This window comes from Zootoca vivipara, chromosome 1 (genome assembly GCF_965207765.1).
Source record: "Zootoca vivipara chromosome 1, rZooViv2.hap1.1, whole genome shotgun sequence".
NCBI lineage: Eukaryota > Metazoa > Chordata > Lepidosauria > Squamata > Lacertidae > Zootoca > Zootoca vivipara.
In genome coordinates, this window is record NC_142582.1 from 3,808,104 (window position 1) to 3,833,101 (window position 24,998).

Below are 24,998 nucleotides of genomic sequence, written 5' to 3' on the forward strand. Positions count from 1 at the left end.
AACTACCCAGGTATTCAAAGAAACCAAAACATAAGATGATTTTAAAATTGATAGTATAATTTGTGAGAGTTTGGGCTGTGTGCACACCCACACACCAACCCAGGACTCTGACCATGTGACCTTGCCCTGAATAATTTTTTAGGGGCAGAAGAGCTAATGATTAATTTGGGTTCATTTGGTCCACCATCTTGATTAAAAAATGGCACCCAGCCTGCAAACATAGATGAAGACCACCTCCTTCTCCTTGGAAACCCTTGTGCCAAGTTTGGCAATGGTGTCTCAAGAGGCACCCAGACTTGTGCAGGTTGGAACTGTACCACCAAACTGGGCAACAATATTTTCAGTCGTCTCCAAATTGGCACATTTTGAACTCATGGTGCCAAAGTCACATTTTGGACTGCCATATTGATTCAGAACAGCAGCCGGGGGTCCCAACATTGACGAAAAGTGAGAACCCTCATGGCAATATATCTGGAGAGGCATTTGAACACACAGAACAAATGAGCAAACCATTTCCCAAAATACACAGAAGATAAGAACCCTTGGTCTGTTCCAGCAAGGAAGTTGGACACAGGAATAGGAGCAGAGGTGCCTCGGAATTCCACATGCTGGGGAGAAGTCTTTACTTTTTCTTTAACATGTTCTAAAAACAAAATAGGCTAAACAGTTAATTACTTTTATTTCCTCGTTTCAAACCCTGCAGATTTAATGAAACTTTAATTGGTTGATTAAGTGACTCAAAGGAGATAATTAACTGGCAAAGATGATTTAATCAAGCGACAGCCCTGGTTTATGTAATGTGACCTGCAGGGTTTAATTGCTATCACACTTTCCTCTGAAGGAACTGCATCTGCTACCCTCACAGATGTGCAAACGGCGCTCTACCAACCTCAGTCCCAGCCTACTCCATATGGGCACTGCATGACTGACAATGGCATGGTGTACTCTTGGGGAATGCGATGGCTGAAGACACAGGGGAGCCAGCATATGCTGTGTACTTGTCAGGGCAATGGAGTCAGCTGCCAGGAAACAGGTACGAGGCATTTTGAATGCTCATTGATACTTAAAAGAGGATCACTTAGGGATTGTTGTTGTTGTGTAGTCGTTTAGTCGTGTCCGACTCTTTGTGACCCCATGGACCATAGCATGCCAGGCACTCCTGTCTTCCACTGCCTCCCGCAGTTTGGTCAAACTCATGTTCGTAGCTTCGAGAACACTGTCCAACCATCTCATCCTCTGTCGTCCCCTTCTCCTTGTGCCCTCCATCTTTCCCAACATCAGGTCTTTTCCAGGGAGTCTTCTTTTCTCATGAGGTGGCCAGGTTGCCATATATAGCAGCTTCAGGACCTGTCCTTCCAGTGAGCACTCAGGGCTGATTCCCTTCAGAATGGATAGGTTTGATCTTCTGGCAGTCCATGGGACTCTCAAGAGTCTACTCCAGCACCATAATTCAAAAGCATCAATTCTTTGGTGATCAGCCTTCTTTGTGGTCCAGCTCTCACTTCCATACATCACTACTGGGAAAACCATAGCTTTAACTATATGGACCTTTGTCAGCAAGGTGATGTCTCTGCTTTTTCAGATGGTGTCTAGGTTTGTCATTGCTTTTCTCCCAAGAAGCAGGCGTCTTTTAATTTCGTGACTCCTGTCACCATCTGCAGTGATCAAGGAGCCCAAGAAAGTAAAATCTCTCACTGCCTCCATTTCTTCCCCTTCTATTTGCCAGGAGGTGATGGGACCACTTAGGGATACTTGAGATTAATTGTAAGGGCTAGGTTTGATTGAGGTAGGTCTTTTAAAGATTGGTGCACCTTAGCAGAATGGATCACACCTTAGCTGTTTCACTGCTACCGACTGCAGCAGGACTCAACTGGATCACGTAACGGTACTGATGTGCCCTGCCTATTTCTTTGATCTCCTCTGACTACTGTGCCTGAGTCACCATATATGTCACAATGTAACACTTATTGCTGCAATGTGATCGTAGTTTAGAGAAGCTGAGATATCTTTTGCAAGTCTCCCCATTCAACATCTCTCCTCAGAGAAAGAGGAGAATACAAGAGCATTGAATACAACAGTTGGATGGTGCTGTACAGTAAGTTATGATAGCTTCAAGCTGTAGCAAAAAGGGAGGGGAAAGCTCAGAATTAAGGAAGACATTGTATTGTATTGAATTTGTGATTAGATCAGGGGTAGGCAACCTAAGGCCTGTGTGCCGGATGCGGCCCAATCGCCTTCTCAATCCGGTCCGCGGATGGTCCGGGAATCAGCGTGTTTTTACATGAGCAGAACGTGTGCTTTTATTTAAAATGCATCTCTGGGTTATTTGTGGGGCCTGCCTGGTGTTTTTACATGAGTAGAATGTGTGCTTTTATTTAAACTGCATATCTGTGTTATTTGTGGGACATAGGAATTCGTTCATTCCCCCCCCCCCCCCCCCAAAAAAATATAGTCCGGCCCATCACATGGTCTGAGGGACAGTGGCTGAAAAAGTTTGCTGACCCCTGGATTAGATGATAGGATAATGATGCAAAGTTTTGTTTCTAAAGCTGTGACCCAAACCTACGGGGGCAATGCCAACGGGGAGCCTTGTGTCTTACCATTCACCTATAATGGGAGGACGTTCTACTCCTGCACTTCTGAAGGCCGAACTGATGGGACTCTCTGGTGCAGCACAACCTCAGACTTTGATCAGGACAAGAAATACTCTTTCTGCACAGAACAAAATGGTAAAATTCGTTCAACGGAATACATACTTGGGAGAAATAGGGTGCAGGTTTTGGGAGGGCGGCACTGTCCACGGAGGCACAGACCCATTAACTGAAATTTGCTATTGCTCCACTTAATTCAGTAACTGACCGTTTTTTTCTTCTAACATGACTTGTGAGGATGGAGGAAGACAGCTGCAAGAAATACAGAATATAAAATCTGGTGGGTGTTGAGAGCAGGATGAGGAGTAGGACTTGAATCACAATGACCTCATAATAGAGCCAGTTCAGTGCAGTAGAGAAAATATTTTTCTACACCAGAATACTAGGTTCAAATATCTTGTCCTTACCATATAGCCACAGGCAGGTTATTTATTCAGAACGTTTCCATTTTGTAAGGCTGGAATGAACAGTAGCATGACACACCAGTTGACTGGCACTCGGACCATAGTCTGAATAGAATGTAAATTAAATAAATGCATCCGCCATTCAAGTTCACAACTGGTTTCTTCTTGGGAAAACTGCACTTCCGGAGATTGGGTTGGATAATTCTTCTTAGGAAAGATTGGCTAAGGAATGCTTGGAAATTACTCTCTAATTTCACTCATGTGCTTCTGCCCTGCGCCTCATCAGCTGGTTCTTGGAAATGCACAAGGAGAAGCATGTGAAGTTAGAATACATGTGCAGTTACATACATAGTTTTATTTGTATGTTGCCCTTTCACAGTTCATACCATGCTCAGGGCAGCTTACAACATAAAATTACACAACTGCAACATGAAATGTAATTATAAACTATAAATAAAACATTAGCAAATACAAAACCAAGCCGGACAATTTCCACATAAATCACAACAAATTCTAAAATAAAGATACAAAAGACCAACAGCGACAACCCTCCCCTCAGCCCCTACGAATATCTCAGCCCCTACGAATGTAGTTTGCACCTCCTAGTGTTGTGAGGGAAGGAGATTGGATAGAAGTGAAGCTGATAGTCGGGACAGAGCTCTGCATCCTTGATCCAGGGTACTTTCTCTGTATTTCTCTCCCCCCCCCCCCAAAAAAAATTCCAGTAAGACCTCTGTATGTCCATATTAGGCTTGAGGGGAATGATGCCTCGTGAGTATGATCAGTGCAATGCTCTGATGTCACTCCTTAGATATTGAATCCGCAGCCAGGTTGCCATATATAGCAGCAAACAGAACCTGAGTCTTGTGTGGCCCTTCCCCCCACCCCACCCCCAAAGCATTTTGCCTCTGAGATGGGGAGGGAAATTTGCATTAAAGCAGGGATCGGCCTGTGAAGCGAAATAGTGCAGCAGGGAGTGGAGCTAATGGCTTTTAAACAATTGGCGTTAATGCTTTTAAACAAATGGCGTTAATGCTTTTAAACAATTGATTTGTCCGTTATGGGAAAGAAATACACCCAGTGAAAGCGCTTCAGATAAAGGATGCCTGCTGGAGTCTCCTTATCTGAATTTCTCCCCAGATTTTAGGGGTCTCAGTTACTGGATCTTGTTTGCTAATGCTGCTCCACAATGTGTCTTCCATTTTTTATTTCCATTCTTTGTTAATGCAGCTGAGGTGGTGTAATTTGCTTATAGTTTTCAGTCCCTTTAAGTCCCATCACTTTAAGCTCCCTGGAGGAAAGGCAGGAATATAATATAATATAATACCTGAAAAAATAAAATAAGCACACTGGTGAACAGATCACATGAAAGGGAGAAGTGATGTGATTGCACCGTTAATCAAAATCAAGGTTTGTCAATGTCATGATCTGTGTAAAATGTGTTCTCCAGTACATAATCTAATAATTACTTTGGATCGCTAATAATCTGCCTTCTTACTTCAAATGAGTATATACCTAGCTCTTTTAGTTGCAATAAAAAAACCCTGGAAGCACTTAAGCCCAGGTGATGCTTTCTAGTAACAAGAACTGCAATAGCTGGTGGGATGCAACACTGACAGGACCAGTCTGGGTCAGCTGCTTACTGGGAGGGAGAGGAGTGAGGTAGCAGGCAAGACTGGCATGGTGCAAATGCACCAGCGAAACCAGTCCAGTGCTTCCACCAGTGCAATTGGGTCTTCCTCCTCAACCTCCATCTCAGCAAGCAGCAGCAATACCACCAACCAGAGGTCAGGTGAGTGCTGCTGCCCCATCATTTCTGAGTCCCATTCCTTTGTCTATTTAATGTTTGATCATCACATTCATTTCCAAAAGTAACAACAGCTGCTAGCAACAACACAATCAAGTTCTCCTGTGCCTGCCTACTCTGTGGCCAGAAATGTGGGCCATTACTTTTATCCCACTTTGATCTTTTTAAAGAATGAGCTTCCTTTAGCAGCCGGGAGTGGCTTTGATTATAATGTTGCCATGTCAAGGTCCACATGGAAGAGGGGAAAGAATCATTAAAATAGAACCACACAAGCATCTTACTGACTATTTTAAACCATTGGGTTGTAATTAGGGATATAAGTTAAGGTCTTATTTAAAGGCTTAGAGAGTGGTTCTGCTCTCAGGCAATCTGCCCACCATCCCACTGATTTTCCAGAATTTGAGTAAAATTGTCCCTGCCGTGCCCTGCCCTGCCCTAGCAGTTACTTCTGCACTATGATGAAGATGTAAAGTCCGTGAGTAAAGACCTCCCATTGCCTCCAACTTAAAATAGCCCTCTATCTCCCGCTCCCTCTCTTTTTGTTACATGATTAAGAACAGAGTGATGTTATACAGCCCTCACCAAGGAAGAATGGCAGATAATATTAGTGGACTGTGTCGAAATGGCAAAACTCACGGGAAGAATAAAAAACCAGCAAGAGTTAACTTTTAATAAATGGGGAAAGTACAGTCATACCTCGGGTTATGTACGCTTCGGGTTGCGTACGCTTCGGGTTACGTACGCAGCAGATCTGGAAGCGTTTACTTCTGGGTTTGCCACGCATGCATGCGCAGAAGCGTTCTGCGCAGTTCATGCATGTGCAGAAGCGCCGTTTGGGTTGCGTACTTTTGGGGTTGCAAACAGCACCCCGGAACGGATCAGGTACTTAACCCGAGGTACCACTGTATTTAGTTTATTTGAAAAATTATTGTAAACAAATTTGTTAGCAGGTTTGATGTATGATGTAAAACCTTTAGCTAAAAATTTGAAATAAGGAATAATTAAGGATTAGTAAAAAGTGGAAGTATAAAAGGAGATGCGGGGGGGGGGGATTATAACATAAGGATCCACAAAGGGGTGGGAGGAAAGTCAAAGGGATATGTGCTTTGCTATGGTTTCTTTTTATTATTTGATGTTTTGTAAAATTCGAAAATTAAAAGAGCAGAGAGATGTTTCTTAGTGAACATCTTCTACTCTGTTTTTCCAGTGCTCCAGCTCTGTGTCTATATCTTTCCCTTCTAGAGCATAGATGAGGCTTTGCCCCATTAAAACAAAACAAAACATGAGGATCAGCTGCATTTCTGAAGCATCAGGGAATGAAAACGATGACTGTATTGGATTCACAATTCTTGGGTGTGCAGGAGTCATATCTGGCTTCAACTCTTGAGAGCAGAGTTTGGTTTTCACATTTGCCAGGAACTTTTTTTGAGAGGGTGGAGAAGACCGTTCACGTACGGATGGAGGACTGCCTTTGCAACTTAACGAGCGTAGACCATATTGGTTAAATGCTTTGCAAGTTCATTCCATTCACCCTCACAATGACCCTGTGTAGGAAACAAAGGCTGTCTTCACGCAAATTTATTTTAATAATTTATTTATTTTTTTCTTCAGAAAGAACATAAAACTGCTTAATCACATAAGACTCTGTATTGCAGCAAATTGCATACTCTGAAGTGACATATGGTATTAAAAACACCACTATCCTGGATACAGTGGTGCCTCGCAAGACTAATTTAATTCATTCTGCAAGTCAATTCGTTTTGCGAAAAATTCGTCTTGCAAATCGTGGTTTCCCATAGGAATGCATTGAAATTTCTTTTTTTTGCCCATAGGAACGCATTAATTAAATTTCAGTGCATTCCTATGGGAAACCGCGATTCGCAAGACGAATTTTTCGCAAAACGAATTGATGTGCAGAATGAATTAAATTCGTCTTGCGAAGCACCACTGCATCCAGGATAGTGGTGTTTTTAATACCATATGTCACTTCAGAGTATGCAATTTGCTGCAATACAGAATCTTATGTGATTAAGCAGTTTTATGTTCTTTCTGAAGAAAAAAATAAATAAAGTAAAAAGAATTCGTCTTGCGAGTCACCATCAGATGGCAAGACGCATTCGTCTTGCGAAAAATTCATCTTGCAGGGCATTCGTCTTGCGAGGTACCACTGTATTGTGCTGTTATGGAGATGGGTCTCTGTGAATGGCAGTCATGCTAAGAAGTCAGGATAAGGCTTTGCAATGTCCACTTCCATGAATGGCTATTTCTGTCTTGCAGTCCTGGTTCAGACACGTGGTGGCAACTCCAATGGTGCCCTATGCCACTTCCCTTTCCTCTACAACAACCAGAATTACACTGATTGCACTTCGGAGGGACGGAGAGACAGTATGAAGTGGTGTGGAACCACCCCAAACTATGATGCTGATCAAAAATTTGGATTTTGTCCCATGGCAGGTATGTTGAACATATATTTAGTGCGAGTCCAGTACTAAGACGTTTGACTGGCGCTCTAATTCTTTGGGGATTGTGAAAGAATTTTGTCTTATGTGATGCTGAGAGAACACTAATTAAGCCTCAGCAGCTGTCTATAAATATTAGCCTCATTCAGCCAATATTCCATTCTGGAATCTAGAACCTTGTGGGAATGCATCTTTTCCTTAATTCAAAATAAGAGTGCAAGATTCAGCAGTAGCTGCAAATTCCAAATTGCATCCCCCCCCCTCCCAGTGTAAATTAATCTCCTTTGATATGCATTGCAGAAATAGTTTCACACTGGTACCAAAACTCTTGTGGAATCAGAAAGACAGAATGAAAATTTGTTCAAATATTTGAACAAAATTGTTTGAAATTGTTCAAAAAAGAAGATTGCTTCATATGAAGCCTGACATACACAAACATAGGCCCCAAGAAAGAGACCTCACTCTTTATTATTCCTTGAACAGCTCATGAGGAAATCTGTACCACCAATGAAGGAGTCATGTACCGTGTTGGAGACCAGTGGGACAAACAGCATGACATGGGCCATATGATGAGGTGCACTTGTATGGGAAACGGGCGTGGAGAGTGGACCTGCATTGCTTATTCTCAGCTTAGAGGTATTTGTCCATTTCTGCCTGTATGCTCAACTTGATACGGCCATTTGCAGTCTGTATGACGAGGATTAATCTAGAGTGGTCATATGATGTGGGTGCAAGGGGTTAGGTAATCTTCAGATATGATCAAGCTCTCTTAATTCTTTATTGATTTCTAGATTGCATTATTCCATTGGCTTCATTGGGAGTTGAGGGAATCCCTGCAAAACTCAGGGCATTTAGTGCAGCTATGAGTAATAATGGGACCCAGGTGGCACTGTGGGTTAAACCACAGAGTCTAGGGCTTGCCGATCAGAAGGTTGGCGGTTCGAATCCCTGCAACGGGGTGAGGTCCCGTTGCTCGGTCCCAGCTCCTGCCAACCTAGCAGTTCGAAAGCACATCAAAGTGCAAGTAGATAAATAGGGACCGCTCCGGCGGGAAGGTAAACAGCATTTCCGTGTGCTGCTCTGGTTTGCCAGAAGCAGCTTTGTCATCATGGCCACATGACCCAGAAGCTGTCTGCAGACAAATGCTGGCTCCCTCGGCCTATAGAGCGAGATGAGCTCCGCAACCCCAAAGTCGGACACGACTGGACCTGATGGTCAGGGGCCCCTTTACCTTTATGAGTAATAATGGGCAAGGCTCTTTGCTCTCCGGAGCGAAATCTTATGAGGAGTGTAGTAGTCTCTGGTGGAAAATTTCAGTTCCTGGAAATCTCTAGAGGCACATAGGCATTTGCTCTGAGGCAAAAATCTCACACACAAATTTCTCGAATCCTTCTTTACCATTTGTGCATTTGAGGCTTGGTACAGGCCATTTTTTTCTCCTTGCGGTTGCCCACAGGAGAGCGTGAGGCTGGGCTTGGAAACTGTGCCAAACTTGGAAACAGTGCCAAACTGGCTCCACCATGAAGGGGTGGGAGTTTAGGTGACGCTGGTGGTCCTTTGCCAGTCTGCTGGGATGGTGTAAATTGCAGCAGCTCCACGATATGGCGTGGTGGTGGGCCTGTGCTCATTTCTCTGCTGCTTTGCCGTACACCCTGCAAGCAATCTGAGATCTCAGGCTGATCTTCTGGGCTTCTCAAATGCTGCTTTGTACTCCAGTGCTGGATGGTGCCCAAAGCCAGCATTCAGACTTCTGGCCTTGAAAAAAAAAAGAAAAGAATTGCTGAGTAAATATAATACATTCACTTTGTAATGGGATAAAGCATGTGCAGATGAAATGCATGCATACTAATTTGCATAAACAGAATCTCAGGTGCTTTAGTATATGATCTCCTGTATCTACCCTTTTGGTACCATGTAGACACCGCTCCCAAATTAGTCTGGTTGGTACTGATGTGCCGAAGGACAAGTGTGGAGCTACTCTCTCTTCTTCAGTGATGTCTTCCTTGGATGAGGAGGAATCACTGATCTACAGAAAAACTGGGTAGGAAATTCTACTGAAAGTTTCCGAGTCTATGGATAGAGAAGTGCTTAGACAGCATGAAAGAAAAATAAAAGAAGGTGAGAGTGCAGACATTTCATCATCTTGCATCTGCCTCACACCAGTGGATTACTGTTTAGAAGAAACAGGGTGGAGAGAAGACTTCCAGCTGCTGCTGAAATGGAATATAATTTATAGGGGACAGTCTTCTCCTGATTTTTTCTTTGGCACATTATGTACTGTAGCTCAGTAACTTCCCAGTTCCCTGTGTTAGTGTTGCCCAAAGTGTAGGTAGCGTAGAGTGATCTCTAGTTGTGCTCGCCCTGCTGTGTCACTAGTGTACTCTCCCCTGAATGGTGATTCAGAATTAAAGCTGATTTTTCTTGCCACTGGGAGATCCAGTTGTCATTCTGTCCACCTGAGGGATTGGTGTTGGAAGGGAAGCAAAATACATTTTAAGATTTTGAATTGTGTCGGCTTGTCAGTCTTTTTTATGAAATTCAGTATCCCCCTTCAAACCTTTGTAAAGAAATTGGGAACAGGGCTGGGCGATATTAGGTTTTCAACATTGTGGTGCGTCACCAGCCCAAACATCATGCTTTGGCGATATACCGTGATGTTGAAAAAAGATGCATTGGCCCCAGTGCTTTGCTGGTTGGGGCCAAAGCAGCTGAACCAGGTCCACTCAGGTAGGGGGTGGGAGGGCTTCTGCCCCACAGCTGAGCGAGCCCATCCCTTCCCCAAGATGGACGGAGCCCTGTGATAGAGCCTGACAGAGTCCGATTGCAGGACTTCTTCCTCCTTCACCGGATGGGTGGGTTGGCGGGCAAGCAACCTCCTCCTCTCGGGAGAAAGAGGCAGCTCAGTCCACACGCTGAGCTGAGGGGGAATCCTGTGCACGGACTTCCACACGAGTTGACCTCCAGTGATATTGTGAGTGTGTTTCCCTTTTGTAGATGTCCATTCTCAGCACTTGGATGTTGAGGGCAGGGAAGCTGTGCAGCATCGGTGGGCAGGGTTTAAAATAATGCTTGAATCTCTTTCCTCTAAAGATGGAATATGGTCGATTTACAGCTCTGCATTAGAGTGTCAGTTGTTAATATTTCAGTCGATCGAATGAAACCGGGCTCTATTACAGTATGCTCGGAGGAGATTATAATGCTGTTGATGATACAAGTGATGCCTACAGCTATTTTGCACCCATAAAACTAGCTTTTCTTTAATATTCCGGTCAAAGGTCTGTATGGGTATGTGCAAGGCCATAGCCTGGATCTGCAGTTGTTTCTATTTCTTCTCTTTAGCCTGCTTGGTTTTTTTTAACAAAGACTAAGGATTGAAGCAAGAAGTAAGAGAAAGCACGTTGTACCCAAATATAATACACTTTATATTTAGTAGCAGTACTTTGCTGCCTGATGTTTAATAGCCTTGTAGAAGAAATAGCAGGATAGTGGTCAGAGACTGATTATTAGAGAATGAGTCTTTTATAGAAATTGCATATTGTCTGGATTTTATTTCTCGCATCAGAATCTCAGTGCCAAGAAAAAAATGCAAGCTTGTGGAGCAGGGGGTATTTTAACCTGATTTGCATAAACCTATAGTTTTCTGTGTTTATGTGAAAATTGGTTAATTCTCTGTAGATTACTTTGCTGTGCTTTGGAAAAACTTGTGCAACTTGTTTCACAATAGAGCATCATCAGCTCAGTAGCCTGTATTTGTTCAAAGTAATCAATAGCACAAATATTGTACTTGTATCTTAAAACAGACCAGTGTATAGTTGATGGGGTCACCTATGATGTAAACCAGACCTTCCACAAACGCCATGAGGAAGGACACATGTTGAACTGTACATGCTTTGGTCAAGGTCGGGGAAGATGGAAATGTGATCCTATTGGTAAGTCCATTCTCAACTGAACTTCCTGAGATAATCGAGAGCGAGAGCGAGGGGGAAGGAGGGAGGCAGGGAGAAACACTTAATGAACAGTTAGGCTTTTGCCAAACCCCAGTTTGATAACAGATATGATAATAAATGTGTGAAGCTATTTTTGATGTTAAAGTCAGATCACCCCATCTTTTAAAGGCTGCATTCTCTGTAAAACTATTACAAAAATCTGTTACCAAATACTGCCTACCTAAAACTTTGCAAATTGGAATATTTTTTTAACTACTCCCACGAACGCTTTGAGATGACTTTGGTTTCTATTTGACCCGATCCACCCTCTTCCTCACCTTTCTCCAAACTAGAAAGCCCCAATAGCATAGCCTTTCCTCATACGGGGACACAGTTTGAAACTTTCACCATGAAGTTTTTCTAGTCTCTTGAACCAAAAGAGCTTCAAAGCCAGTTCTAGCAAATATTATCTTACCTGAGGCTAAGCCTGTTTTATTTGGCTGACGTTTACTGTACTCTACTAGGACTAATGAAGATTTGAATTGTGTGAACAGCACTCTTGAACCTGGTCATAGCTAAGACTATTTCTAAGAATGAACACATGGCTGTTTTCTGACCAAAAAAACATTCCTAATTTTGTTTGCATGTTTAGGCCTGGATGTTTGATAGCTGGTTATTTAATCCCTGGGGAGCTTTAATGTTTTTCCTGGCAAGATTTATAAGGTCCTAGTGGTTCAGTTCTTCTTCATTTAAAATAGATCTGTGCAGGTTTACTGAACCACATTCTGCAGCTTAGTAAATGTGAGGCTGTTGCAAATGGCTCTTTGGGGGGAAAGGGAGTTTTGTTTGAAAATGAGTTAGAAAGTTCTGTAAAATGGGCTGTTTCCAACTTTGCCATGCATTTTTTTTGGGGGGGGAATTGCGGCAGTTAGCACCTAGTAAACCTCATTAATAAAGCTCCCATCTGCAGTGCACTAAGATAAATGCGAAGTAACATGATTAAGGCTCATTTAAGTATTCTGGAATTTCAGAATCTACTTTCCACTTAAAACTCTGCTCCTAATAGTATAGTTTGGAATTACAGGGACAGTGAAGAAGAGAATACAAAGATCTAAATATTGAAATGGCATGATTCTACACCCCTAAAATACATTGAAATCTTGCTATTTCATGATATCAGCAGAAGCAGAACTGAGTTTATAAGAAAGCCAAGTTTTGGCCATCGGTGGAGATACAAATGGGATGTATATTTGTCACATACCCCAAAAGCACTCTTTGCTGTTTTCACATTTTCATAATAGAATGCTAGAGAAATATGAGTAGATCTGCTCCCACCAAAACGATTCCCTTCTACACAATTATTTGTGGCACATGTGTCCTACATATCAGACACTACATCAGAAAGCCACAGACTCATTGACTAAATCTTTTCCTCTCAGCTTTAGTTTCCAGTCTGCATGATAGAATTAATAATGGTAGGTTGTGTGATAGTTGTGTTGAAGGATTCTCTGCTGTAGTCTTTCTAGCTGGCCTTGGGCATGTGACTTTCCCTTAATAGGTGGGAAGAGTGCCAGGAGCCCCACCTCTTGTGAAGAGCACAGGCAAGTTGGGGGAGGGGGTGGATATGGAAATTTCAAAGGACCACATGGAAATGTGGAGATGAGTGTCAAGTCTGTAAGCCTGAAGAAGCCCACACTTGAAACTGCTGTGAAATAACCACACATTTCCCACTTGGTTTTCTGCTTTCAGACCAGTGCCAAGATTCCGAAAGCCAGACCTTTTACCAGATTGGGGATTCGTGGGAGAAGCACGTCCATGGTGTCAGATACCAGTGCTACTGTTATGGACGTGGTATTGGAGAGTGGCACTGCCAGCCTTTGACTGCGTACACAGGTAAGAAGCTATGGGATGAACAATCCGTTGTTGTTGTTGTTGTTGTTGTATTAAAGGATCCAGTATGTATCCTTTGAGCATGTTTTCTTATTTTCAGTGATTCCATGTGATCAGAACTTTGCAGAGAATCCGGTTTCCTAAGAATCTTATTTTTTAGGGTTTTGATCATGTTTTTAATGTAAGAGAGAGAAGTTAGAAAGTAATCATGTGTCCCATGAATTAAACCTGCATGTCTTTAATGTTATTTCCATTGTACATTTGGGTCTCTTATACTATTGACATTGTGATTTTTAAATTATTATCATTTTAGCATCCTTCCAGCTGCCTCTTTGCCATATTGATTTTCAGGGCAATGCTTACTCTTCACTTGCACACACCTTTCCTTCTTTTAGCCGTCAGAGTGATTTTTTTTATTTAAAAAAAAGGATTTTGAAGCTCACTGTTGGATACTCCCCCCCCCTCCTGGTGGGGCTGCTTCTATACTTCTAACAGCTTTGTGGCAAGGATGATAGCTTGTAGTAACTGGCATGATCAGCTCTCTGAACAAAATGTTTGAACTGTCCTGATCATCCAGTTCCAGGAATTTTACATAGATGTGGTTGATATGAGTTTGTTTGTTCTGCTCCAGCCTTATGCACATACATTGATAAGAGAGGCTGTTGAGTTAACCTTTGGGCTTGCAAACTGCATTTGCAGCTTTGTTTTTGCTAGCTTTTAAATTTACAGATGAGCATAACAGTGCCTAATGGTAGGTGGTGGCCTAGTTATCCCATAAAATAAATAACTTGTGAGTAAGCAGGAGTTTATTGCTTCCGCATATTGATTCTGGGATTACAGCCCTGGAATTGCAAGACTTGCTTGGGAAGTGTGTCTTTTTTTCTTCCCAATTTTTTGCTGATATAGGATTAGACAGGGTTTGAGGTTGGACTGGAGCTCTGTTGTGTGTTAACTCAAGCATAGTTGCATATCCTACACCATTGAAGATGAAGGAACAAAAGATACCTCTGTTCCAGGCTGAGTCAGTGAGAAATATATAGTATTTTGTTAGGGGGAGACCGAGACAGTCTTGCTGTCTTGCTTTGCTGTGGGTCAGTGAACTTGGCTGCAGGATTATATGGCCAGAAAGTTCTAAAAGGTAGTTAAATCCCATCACTGCAAGGCAGGGTTATCCATTCATCCACTTATGTGCTCACCCAAATTGGAACTTCTAATTTGTTTATTCAAGGGAATGTCCAAGAGGTTGAAGAAGGAAGCGATTTTGCTCTTTGCATTTTGTTCTCTCGTATAGATAACTGAGTACACGTAACTTGCACCAGCTGAGAACATAGTAACACAAACTTTTCTTGGGAAAAGTAAGTAGTAATCAGGAAAGAACTGGGTTCCATTTTTATGAATTTTGCAGGAGAAAAGTGGCATACATTTAAACATGCGTGTACTATGCTCCACCTGTTGCAAAATATGTATGTTTTGTACTGAGATGGGAACAGTAAATGTTGAATGAAATGCAGCCCAGACCAATTTCACAGCCCCACTCAAGGTTATTTATTTGTTGAGTTAATATCCTGCTTTTCCATTGACATGTTCAAGGCATTTAACAATGTCACAGTTGCACAAAACAATTCCTAGAACTGTCCACATGGAAGATTGTTCCCATAGGAAGCTGGAGAACTGGATTCGACTCTTCCCATGACTGCTGCCAGTTAACATTCTTTGAGGGGCAGTAGTAGATGGAAAATTAAGGACTGGTTTTCTTAGATTAGGCCTTCTTTGTGACAAAGAATACTTTGTGGGATTCACAGTTCGCCAGAGGAACAATAATGCTGACTCTGGAGGGTCAGCACGCATCCAGGGCTGAAACACCCTGGGATTCCTTGTTCCTGTGGGCAGTGTTCTATGACCTCAGAATAACAATTCTGAGATAGCGCCCATGAAAATAGCAAGACTTATTTAGGGGACCCAGGTGGCGCTTGACTAGTGGGTCGCATAACTCCATACCCTCCAACATTTCTCCATGAAAATAGGGATGTCCTAAGGAAAAGCAGGGGGACCCAGGTGGCGCTGTGGTTAAACCACTGAGCCTAGGGCTTGCTGATCAGAAGGTCGGCGGTTTGAATCCCTGTGACGGGGTGAGCTCCCGTTGCTTGGTCCCAACTCCTGCCAACCTAGCAGTTCGAAAGCACGTCAAAATGCAAGTAGATAAATAGGAACCGCTACAGCGGGAAGGTAAACGGCGTTTCCATGTGCTGCTCTGGTTTGCCAGGAGCGGCTTTGTCATGCTGGCCACATGACCTGGAAGCTATACGCCGGCTCCCTCGGCCAATAATGCGAGATGAGCGCGCAACCCCAGAGTCGGTCACGACTGGACCTAATGGTCAGGGGTCCCTTTACCTTTACCTTTATTTTGGGGCTGGTTGAGCAGTGAGACACAGGAAATAGAACATGAGGTGGAGTGTGGCCTGCACGAGTATCACTACTCCAAAGCGATATCTTGAGGCACGTGAAATGAAAACACTTGAGTCAAGTCCTCAGGTTCCTCTGGTTGGCTTTTGCCGTTATAATTGAGTCCTGGTGTTCTTGTGCGACTGTTACAACAACCCATCTCAAGGAGTTATGTGAAATATGTGTACCCTCAGAATTGTAGCCAAGGCCTCTTCTTAGATACACGGTGGGTGGAAAATGTGCAGGTAAATCAAACAACCCAGTTCCTGAGTATCTTATTTGGCAGTTGAGACCATTTCAAAGCTAGCCCCCAGCATGGGAGGGGGCTTGTTTTTATGGAAGCTTTAAAAAGTTTCCACAGGTATGTATTCTGTACAGTTGTCCAAACAAGTTACCAAAGGGAAACTTCTTTAAAAGGAAGAATTTAATTGCTAAAATAACAGAGGTTTCCACAGAGCCAGACAGTTCCTTGCTGATGTGCTGTGGGGATTGTAAGTCTTGCTCACTAAACACCATACACTCATTCAGAAGCTGTACTGAATCAGCATTTAGCTGGAAATTTGATGCAGGTGGCACAAAACAAACAAACCGAAGGTTAAAATGAGTTGAGCATCTATAAAATGAAAAACAGGGGCTGTGAATTTAATAACTTTTTATGCTCGTGGGTGACCTGGCAAATCGCTAACTCTCAGTCTGACCTACCTCACCTGGTTGTTATGAGCATAAAAGAGGGAAAAGGGGAACCAGTAAGTTCTGAGTGTGGTTTGATTTGAAAATTAATGCAAGACATTTGGAAATCCCTTGCATGTGTAATGCAGCAGCCATATCACACTCCTTTTGTGATGTGCCAACATCACAAAAACTTGTGTATATTACCTGCTTCCACATTTCATTTGCTGGTGAATCCCACCATGAGAATACCGTACTTGTCTGTGTATATGACTAGGTTGTTATTTTTTTTACTCCAAAAGAATGTTAAAAAACGGGGGTCATCTTATACACGGGGGTCATCTTCCCCCATTTTCATAAATTTGAGTCCCCAAAAATAGGGGACATGTTATACACGGGGGGCGGGGGGCGTGTTATGCACAGAAAAATCCGGTAACTTTTGAAGATTATGTTGTGTTTTGCCAAAAAGAAAAAAAAGTTGAACATGATCCTCATATTACTGTACAATGTAGGTGGACTAAGAATATTGGAGACAGGAGGGAAATACGAAAATAAATGTACTTGAAAAAGATGCATAGATGTAGCTGTAAGTAGACTAATGGGGAAAAATTATATTTTAGGTTCTACCGGCCCTGTTCAAGTTATTATCACAGATGTCCCAATTCATCCTGATTCTCATCCTGTCCAGTGGGTTGCACCTGAATCCTCTCACATTTCCAAGTACATCCTCCGATGGAAACCAGTAAGCACATGTGTCATTTGTGGAGCAACTTTTTTTTATTCCCAAGAATCTAGAAGTCTTTTGCAAGCAGATGAAATTTTGTTATTACAATCTACCATGGCAATACAATAGGAGTAATTTTTTTTACTCTTAAGGCTAAATTCATTTCAGGACTTAACAATCTCTATCTTCTGTAAGTGTGCCAAGGTTGGTGGCCTAGCCTAAACCAAGAGGATGAACTGGGTTGAAACACCCATCCTCAGATTTGCAGCTGGATTTTGCAGGGAGGACTATGGGCACTGGTGAAAATGTTCGTGGTAGACAGGGGAGCCATGTGATCACTGGGCTGATGCTTCCTAAGCAGAGGTCAGTAAAAATGGCAGCAACTTCATTGCAATGGTTACAGGAATATGTTCCTTTCCGTCATTTCAGGCGAAGTCAAGAGATGCAGCCAAATCTGATTGGCTAAGTGGTAGTGTGCCATCACTTCCACCCAATGACCCATAATTAGTCTGGGTTGTATAGTGAAGAAGGACCCTTTTCGAGATGAAAAGAATGGTGTCAAAGTAGCTGCCAAGGGAGGCAGGGATTAGGTCTTGGGAACAAGCAAAGTGCCACAAATATCATGTATTTGGCAATGAGTGGCTCAGTCAGAGGCATTGGGGTAGAGCCACCAGCTTCATGGGGTCAGATGGAAGTCTAGTGGTTCCTTGCTTCACCTCACTCCTGCTGCAATAGGAAACATGCAGCAGTTAATGGATGAGTTGCTGTCTGTGCGCAAGCTGCCACGGCAATGCTGCTTGATTTCCCGGAGTGAGGCCTCCAAAGGGGCCTTACATAGAGGCACTTCAAAAGATCCAGCCTTCTAATGAAGGAGATTGCTAAAGACTGTTTTGGGACCAGATGAAGAAGAGGGCATGTGCTCCTGCACATTTTATAGTTGCACTGAAGAGAGTTTTGGCAGGTGTTTGTCATACAAGCTAAAACTATGCAAGTTCCTCTCCTACAAGCAAGCTGCAGGAGCCTTGCGTACATTGTTCTCTGAACTGCAGTGGATATATCACAAACCGTGCATTCAAAATGGTGCATGTGTCACTTGCTCTTCGAAATATGGATTGGTCCATGAGACAGAAGTGTTGAAAGAAGCTTTTGTTCTGCATTCCTTTAAGCAGCACCTGCTCCTTCCATATCATTTTCCCGTAAAGGAAATACATACAATATTTAGAAATGGAAGCAAATGAGAATCTTCCTCATAATGGAGATACATGGACTTCCTCTGTTGTCATATTCCTGTCCTAATATCCTCTGTGTTTTGCTCCTTTAGAAAAATTCCAGAGTGAAGTGGAAAGAGGCCACCATCCCAGGCTATTATAATTCTTACACTATCTCAGGCCTGAAACCTGGTATCGTCTATGAGGGGCAGCTTATTAGTGTCCAGCACTATGGCCAGAGAGAAGTCACCCGCTTTGAATTCACCACCTCTAGCACCACAGCTATTTCAAGTAAGCAGTATTTCATTGTCTCGCTAACCTCCAGGTACAGGATGGTATACAAATTCAATAAATAATAACTAATAATATTAAAGACATTTGGTTTGCAGTGCTGGTAGTATTCACTTTAATGTGTATCAGTCTTGAAGCAGGGAACAGGCATATATTAGAACTGGTAGTTGCTGTGCTGTTAGCACATGGCCAGCTCTTGTTCTACAGCAGGCATGTCAAACCTGCGGCCCTCCAGATGTTTTGGACTACAATTCCCATCTTCCCCAACCACTGGTCCTGCTAGCTAGGGATCATGGGAGTTGTAGGCCAAAACATCTGGAGGGCTGCAGGTTTGACATGCCTGTTCTACAGTATTGTTTGCCATAATATTTCTTATACCAGCAGTAATGGCAGAGAACAGTATCCAGTAGCCTCACGTTTCACCTTGTTACTGTGCATTTTTTAAAAATACCAGTCTGCTTCCCTGTCACTCTGTGCTTTCTCTGCTTTGATCTAGGGCTGGGCAATATCTGGTTTCAGGGCCGGCTTTAGGTAGACCCCCGGTGGCGCGGTGTGATAGGGCGCCGGGCCGGTAGGCAGGGCGCCGCGCGGAAACCATGCTGCGACCTGCGAGGGCGGGGGCGCCAGAGCGATCTCCGCCCCTCAGCACCAGGCCGTGCGACCTGCTCGAGACTGCCTTGTCTGGTTTTCAACATTGTGACACATATCACTGGTTAAACATTGTGATATACATAACTGATATATCATTCTGTGTGTGTGTGTGTGCGCGCGCCCAGCCCTACTTTGATCTGTTCCAGGTTCTGAGACCCTCCGTATAAAACAAACCTCTGTGTTCGCCATTCACTATGATGGGGAATCTAAAAATGGCTGTAAAGTTTTCACCTTTTTGCTAAAGTGGATGAAATTCATAAGCACACAAGCTCCTCCACAATGGATTAAACCTGCCAAATTGCAAACAAGCAAATGCAGGACTTTTTTTGTGGGTGAAGTCAAAGCGGTTCACTTTCCACCATAATATCTTATGTGGAGGGGTACAGGGGATATTTGTTTTCCTGGTCTTTCTTACCTTAAAGTAAGAGGTTGCCAAGTGGTATGAATATTTGCTTGTACATCTCAAAATCTGTAGCTTCCCCTTGGTCTTCCCTTTCCAGTGCGTATTTGTGTCTTCCGTTGGTCTTACAATGTGAGGCTGCCTATGGACTTCTCAACAGCTCGGGTTTTGCAGTTTTTTGCTAAAAGAACTATGTAGGATTTATAAATGAAGCTTTTAACTTTTTTTTTTAAATCATCTACTGCTGTCCTTTAACAATGACAACACCAACCCAGAGGCCTTGAGTGTTCTGCCGTCAGGGAGCCAGCCAAGTTGCAAGGGTTTATTGATGTCCTGGTTTCATTCGGGAGGGGAGAAATCCTCCCATATCACCCCATTGTTCAGCCCCTTTGCTATCAGTTTTAACCCATAATTTAATTAACAAGAATAAATAAGTATTAAAAGTCTGTTTTAAAACAAACTTTTGCATAAAATCAAAGCCTATGTAAAGCAATAGCTCTTGATTTCTCCTGTCTTTCCTTCCATGAAAATATTGCTGATATATTAATTTTGCTTTGCAGGTACTCATGTGATGGGAGAAACGACAGCCCTTCCTTCTGTGGTTTCTATCTCAGAATCCATCACAGAAATTACAGCCAATAGTTTTGTGGTTTCCTGGGTTTCTGCTTCAGACACTATCTCAGGATTCCGTGTGGAATATGTACTGAGTGAAGATGGGGATGAGCCAAAGTACTTGGGTAAGATTGGATGAGCATCAGTCGCAGATGACATAATAGGGTTAATTTCATTTCAACCTATAAAGCTTGTCTAGCATGGTGGTCCTCATAGCAATGTCTACTCAAAAGTAAGTCCCTTTGAATCCCAGCTATGTTAAGGATTGCTGCCTAACTTTCGTTCTGCTATTGAAAATCTAAGTCTCTCAATTTTAGATATATGAATTATTTAGAATTTTCTGAAACTGCATACAATTGTGTATGGAGGCTTCATTCAGGCAGATTATGCCTCTTAATTTCTTGCCAGGTGAGTTTCACTCCAGGTTTTTTGGAGAGTTTTCAGAAGTGCCCAGTGCAGTCCAATCCGGTACATGTTTTCTTCAAAAGAATTCCTGCTGAACTCATTGGGGTTTACACCGAAGTATGTGCATAGGATTGTAGCACTAGAATCCTGGTTATTTGTTTGTTTGCACATAACAAACATCCCCTGTTTTTCATCTCTTCTTTTTAAAGATCTTCCAAGCACAGTCAATTCGGTTAGTATCTCCGACTTGCTTCCGGGTCGCAATTACGTCGTCAAGGTCTATGAGCTCTCAGAAGAGGGAGAGCAGGATTTAATTCTGTCTACCACACAGACAACAGGTATGTTGGATCACACAATATTTGGCAAGGAAAGACACCATGCCACCATGTTTTCCCTTTGAAGCTGGTCATTTCCTTTTTGTGCCATGACTTTCATATTTCTCTCTCTCCTTAAACAGCACCTGATGCCCCTCCAGAACACCATGTAGAAAAGGTTGATGACACTTCAATTGTTGTGAGCTGGAACAGACCAGAAGCTCCAATCACAGGTCTGGCTCATTTACTTGTATCGGTTTTTTAAATTTTGGTGCATTTTGTTTTTCTTCAGTTGTAAGAGAGTCAAACGCAGAGCAGTAGAGCTGAGGGCTAAACCCTTTATACACAAAAAAGTATATATTTCAGGCATGCAGGAGGTGACTCTCAGTCCTGCTGCCTGTCTAAGAAAAACAGAGGGCTCTGAAGAATTGTGATTCATAAAGTTATATTCCTCCTAAATTTTAATTTATGCAGGCTCATTAGTCCTCATTTTCTGAAGTGTACAGGATCAAATAAAGGCTTGAAGAATAACGGTGGCCAATTCAACATAGGGATGAGCAGGTGTCTCCCATTTGGTTTTGTTACTGTGTCATGGGCTAACCATGTATTTCTGGCTATGTTAGGTTACCGAATTGTCTATACTCCATCCGTGGAAGGCAGCAGTACAGAACTCAACCTACCAGAGTCTGCTACCTCGGTGACGCTCAGTGACTTGATGCCTGGTGTCCAATACAATATTAGCATTTATGCCGTGGAAGAGAATCAGGAGAGCTCTCCTATTTTCATCCAGAAGACGACCACAGGAGCACCACAGGAAGGTAAGGCCTACTATATTTCCACTGCTCTTCCCTATGTCCCTCCAAATCAACATCACCCTCCAAATGTGAAAGAGGAACTGGACCTCCTGGATTCATCCAACTCCACCAGAAGCTGATTGGTTTTCTTGAGTGACACAATGGGAAGGAGTTTTGAGGGACCTTGGAAAAGGGAACATCAATTCCTCTATGATATGGTAGTGGGATGTAACGGGCATTCTTTTTACTTAGTTTTGGTTACATTCAAACCATTCCCACCGGGCAGTTACTTTCAAAATGTGGCAGCATGAAAAGGGCAGTTGTAATATGGGGTCCAGGGTAGCCCTCCTCCTTGCCCTTGCAGTCACTTTGCAATTCAGTGTACCTTGTGCATCTTTCTGGCTAGGTGTGATTCCTTCACCCAAGGAATTGCAGTTTGTGGAAGTCACAGATGTCAAAATCACCATCATGTGGACCCCCCCTGAAAGTGCTGTGACCGGCTATCGCGTAGAAGCGATCCCAGTTAACCGCCCTGGTGAACATGGTCAGAGGCTGCCCGTTACTAGGTATTCGTTTGCTGAGGTCACAGAGCTTTTGCCTGGAACAACCTATGTTTTCAAGGTCTATGCCCTAGGGCAGGGCACAGAAAGTGAGCCACTGACTGGAGAACAAACAACCAGTAAGTAAATTTCCTTTAACTATGTTTATATATTTGTTCCAACCTCACCCTGCCAGAAATCTCAATATTTCACAAATATTTATTTACAATTAGATATGTGGAAATTAGTGGCCAGAATAGTTCAGCAAGAGAATTTCTTTATCATATGCTACTTTTCTGGTTCAGGAGTTCCTTCCAACTGAACTTGAGACTTCCTTTTTTTGAGATCATGAGAGTTTTAAAAAAACAGTTGGTGGTGGAGACTGTTGAATTAAATATTGTGCGCATGCATAGGCACTCACACATAAGGATTCTTGGTCACAGCCACTGTCTTTATAAAACTCAAAACACTTATTAATGCAGAATGTCAACATGATCTTGACAGGGTAAAGCAAAATAGCAATCTACTGTGCGGTCATTGTGTTACAATTTTAAAATTGTGTATTTTGAGGGTAGTGATGGATCAGATCCCAAATGTAGTAGTGCTGAGTACAGCTATTCTTCATAGGCATGGCCTGAGCTGGTAACTGGTGTCTGCAACTCTGCTTTCCATACATTATGATCACATTTTGAAAAACATTCACATAAATCCTGTGCTATAATTGAAATATATGGGGAAAGAGAACAGACAAGATTTCCCAAGGAATGATCCTCTGATAACACCCCCCCCAAAGTCCTTCAAGATAACTAGTCCTTCAGACCAATTGAATACTTGCTTATGAAATCTATGGATCTTTTCCTTTCATCTGTACAACAAACCTATATAATCATAATTTAGTTTAAAAGTTTTGGAAACATACAAGTATTGCCTCTTTGCTATGCAATGAAGGGATAGAACTGTAGATTTTGTGAGCGTGGTTGTTAATTGCTGTAACTAAAGATGCAGGTAGTGCTGTGGTCTAAACCACAGAGCCTAGGGCTTGCCGATCAGAAGGTTGGCGGTTCGAATCCCCACGACGGGGTGAGCTCCCGTTGCTCGGTCCCAGCTCCTGCCAACTTAGCAGTTCGAAAGCACGTCACATGCAAGTAGATAAATAGGTACCGCTCCGGCGGGAAGGTAAACGGTGTTTCCATGAGCTGCTCTGGTTCACCAGAAGTGGCTTAGTCATGCTGCCCACATGACCCGGAAGCTGTCTGCCGGCTCCCTTGGCCAATAAAGTGAGATGAGCGTCGCAACCCCAGAGTTGTCCGCGACTGGACCCTAACGGTCAGGGGTTACCTTTACCTTTAAAGACATTCTGCATAAGGGGAACAGTACAATAGTTGGTACAGTATGTGTTTATGTAAGAAACAAACCCAAGAAAGAAAGAGTAGGTACCTGTGCCCCTTTAAAATATCTCAAAATATCCAGGACAAGTATAAAGCACTCTGCCAACTTGGATAAGAGCCCAGATTCCAGTGGCTCATAAGAACTTAGGAAGAGTCTGCTGGATCAGGCCAATGGCCCATCTAGTCCAGCATCCAGTTCTTACAGAGGCCAACCAGATGCCTGTGGGAAACCAGGGAGCAGGATTGGAGCACGAGAGCGCCATCCCATCCTGTGATCCCCAGCAACTGGTATTCTAAAGCATTCCTGCTGCCATCGTGGCTAGCAGTCTTCAAGAGCCCCATCCACCATGGATTTGTCTAAACCTCTTTCAAAGCCACCTAGACTGGTGGCCATCACTGTCTCCTCTAGGAGCAAGTTCCACTGTGTGAAGAAGTACTTTCTTTTATCTGTTCTTAACTTTTGGCATAAGATATGTGGTTACTGTTATGAAATAAATGCTGACTGGTGGTAGCAGTAGCAACTGTTGTGTGAAGCCCTGCTCTAAATGTTTAGGGGGGGGGGAGGAGGGAAGAACAATGGCTTCCTAAGATGATGTAAAATGATTATTTGGCTTTCCCTTCTAGGACTGGATGGCCCAACTAACCTGCGTTTTGTCAATGAGACGGACTCTACTGTGCTGGTGACGTGGAGGCCCCCTCGTAGCCGCATTGCAGGATACCGGCTGACTGTGAGCCTCACAACAGGAGGGCAACCCAAAGAGTTCACCGTGGGGCCATCAGTCACCAGATACCAGCTGAGGAACTTGCAGCCTGCCTCTGAGTACAGTGTGTCCCTAGTGGCTATCAAAGGAGACCAGCAAAGCAACCCAGAAACAGGAATCTTCACAACTTGTAAGCAAGAAGCAGTTTGGGATATTGTTTCAGTTATCCTGATATTTCCCAGGCTTATGATGAGGTTGTGTATAAAAAGAGAGAGAGAGAGAAAATTATCAGTATAGAACAGGCACATCCAACAGGTAGATCACTGGACATCTGTGGTAGATCACTGGCTCCCCCCAAAGAAGCTCAACAACTTTGGCTCCCCTAAAGAAAAGCTCAACCCTCCAAAATGTGGCTTTCCTCCTCCCTAAAAAGCTCAACAACTTTGACCTGAACCCAAAAAACCAGGGCTTTCCTTCCTAAAAAAAAGCTCAACAACCTTGACCTGAACCCCAAAAGGGGGGGGTAGATCACTGCCAGTTTTTAACTCTGTGAGTGAGTAGATCGCAGTCTCTTGGGAGTTGGCCACCCCTGGTATAGAACATGAAGCTGTGTGAGGTTACACGTACCGTAGTAAGGTTTGTAGTTGTGTGTGCTGAGATACCTGCTGTCATCAGTGGAGTATCCCGGTAATAATAAACCTGCCAGCTCCACCCTGTGCCTAC

The 24,998-nt window shown here is 43.2% G+C and overlaps 1 protein-coding gene across 7 annotated transcripts in view; it reads left to right on the forward strand.

The window, feature by feature from the left end:
• The window catches only part of FN1 (fibronectin 1), an 81,107-nt gene that overhangs the window by 15,080 nt on the left and 41,029 nt on the right, over positions 1-24,998 (forward strand). For 5 of the 7 annotated variants that reach the window (XM_088666791.1, XM_088666577.1, XM_088666616.1 and 2 more), the window contains exons 8-21: positions 842-1,033; positions 2,550-2,729; positions 7,140-7,316; positions 7,805-7,957; positions 11,122-11,250; positions 12,997-13,140; positions 16,869-16,990; positions 18,294-18,471; positions 20,083-20,259; positions 20,749-20,877; positions 20,997-21,086; positions 21,477-21,671; positions 22,054-22,326; positions 24,199-24,465. In XM_088666791.1, the coding sequence (XP_088522917.1) occupies positions 842-1,033; positions 2,550-2,729; positions 7,140-7,316; positions 7,805-7,957; positions 11,122-11,250; positions 12,997-13,140; positions 16,869-16,990; positions 18,294-18,471; positions 20,083-20,259; positions 20,749-20,877; positions 20,997-21,086; positions 21,477-21,671; positions 22,054-22,326; positions 24,199-24,465 (2,406 nt within the window). The remainder of the gene's footprint in view (positions 1-841; positions 1,034-2,549; positions 2,730-7,139; positions 7,317-7,804; positions 7,958-11,121; positions 11,251-12,996; positions 13,141-16,868; positions 16,991-18,293; positions 18,472-20,082; positions 20,260-20,748; positions 20,878-20,996; positions 21,087-21,476; positions 21,672-22,053; positions 22,327-24,198; positions 24,466-24,998) is intronic. The other 2 variants (XM_088666661.1, XM_088666702.1) reach the window with 1 other exon arrangement.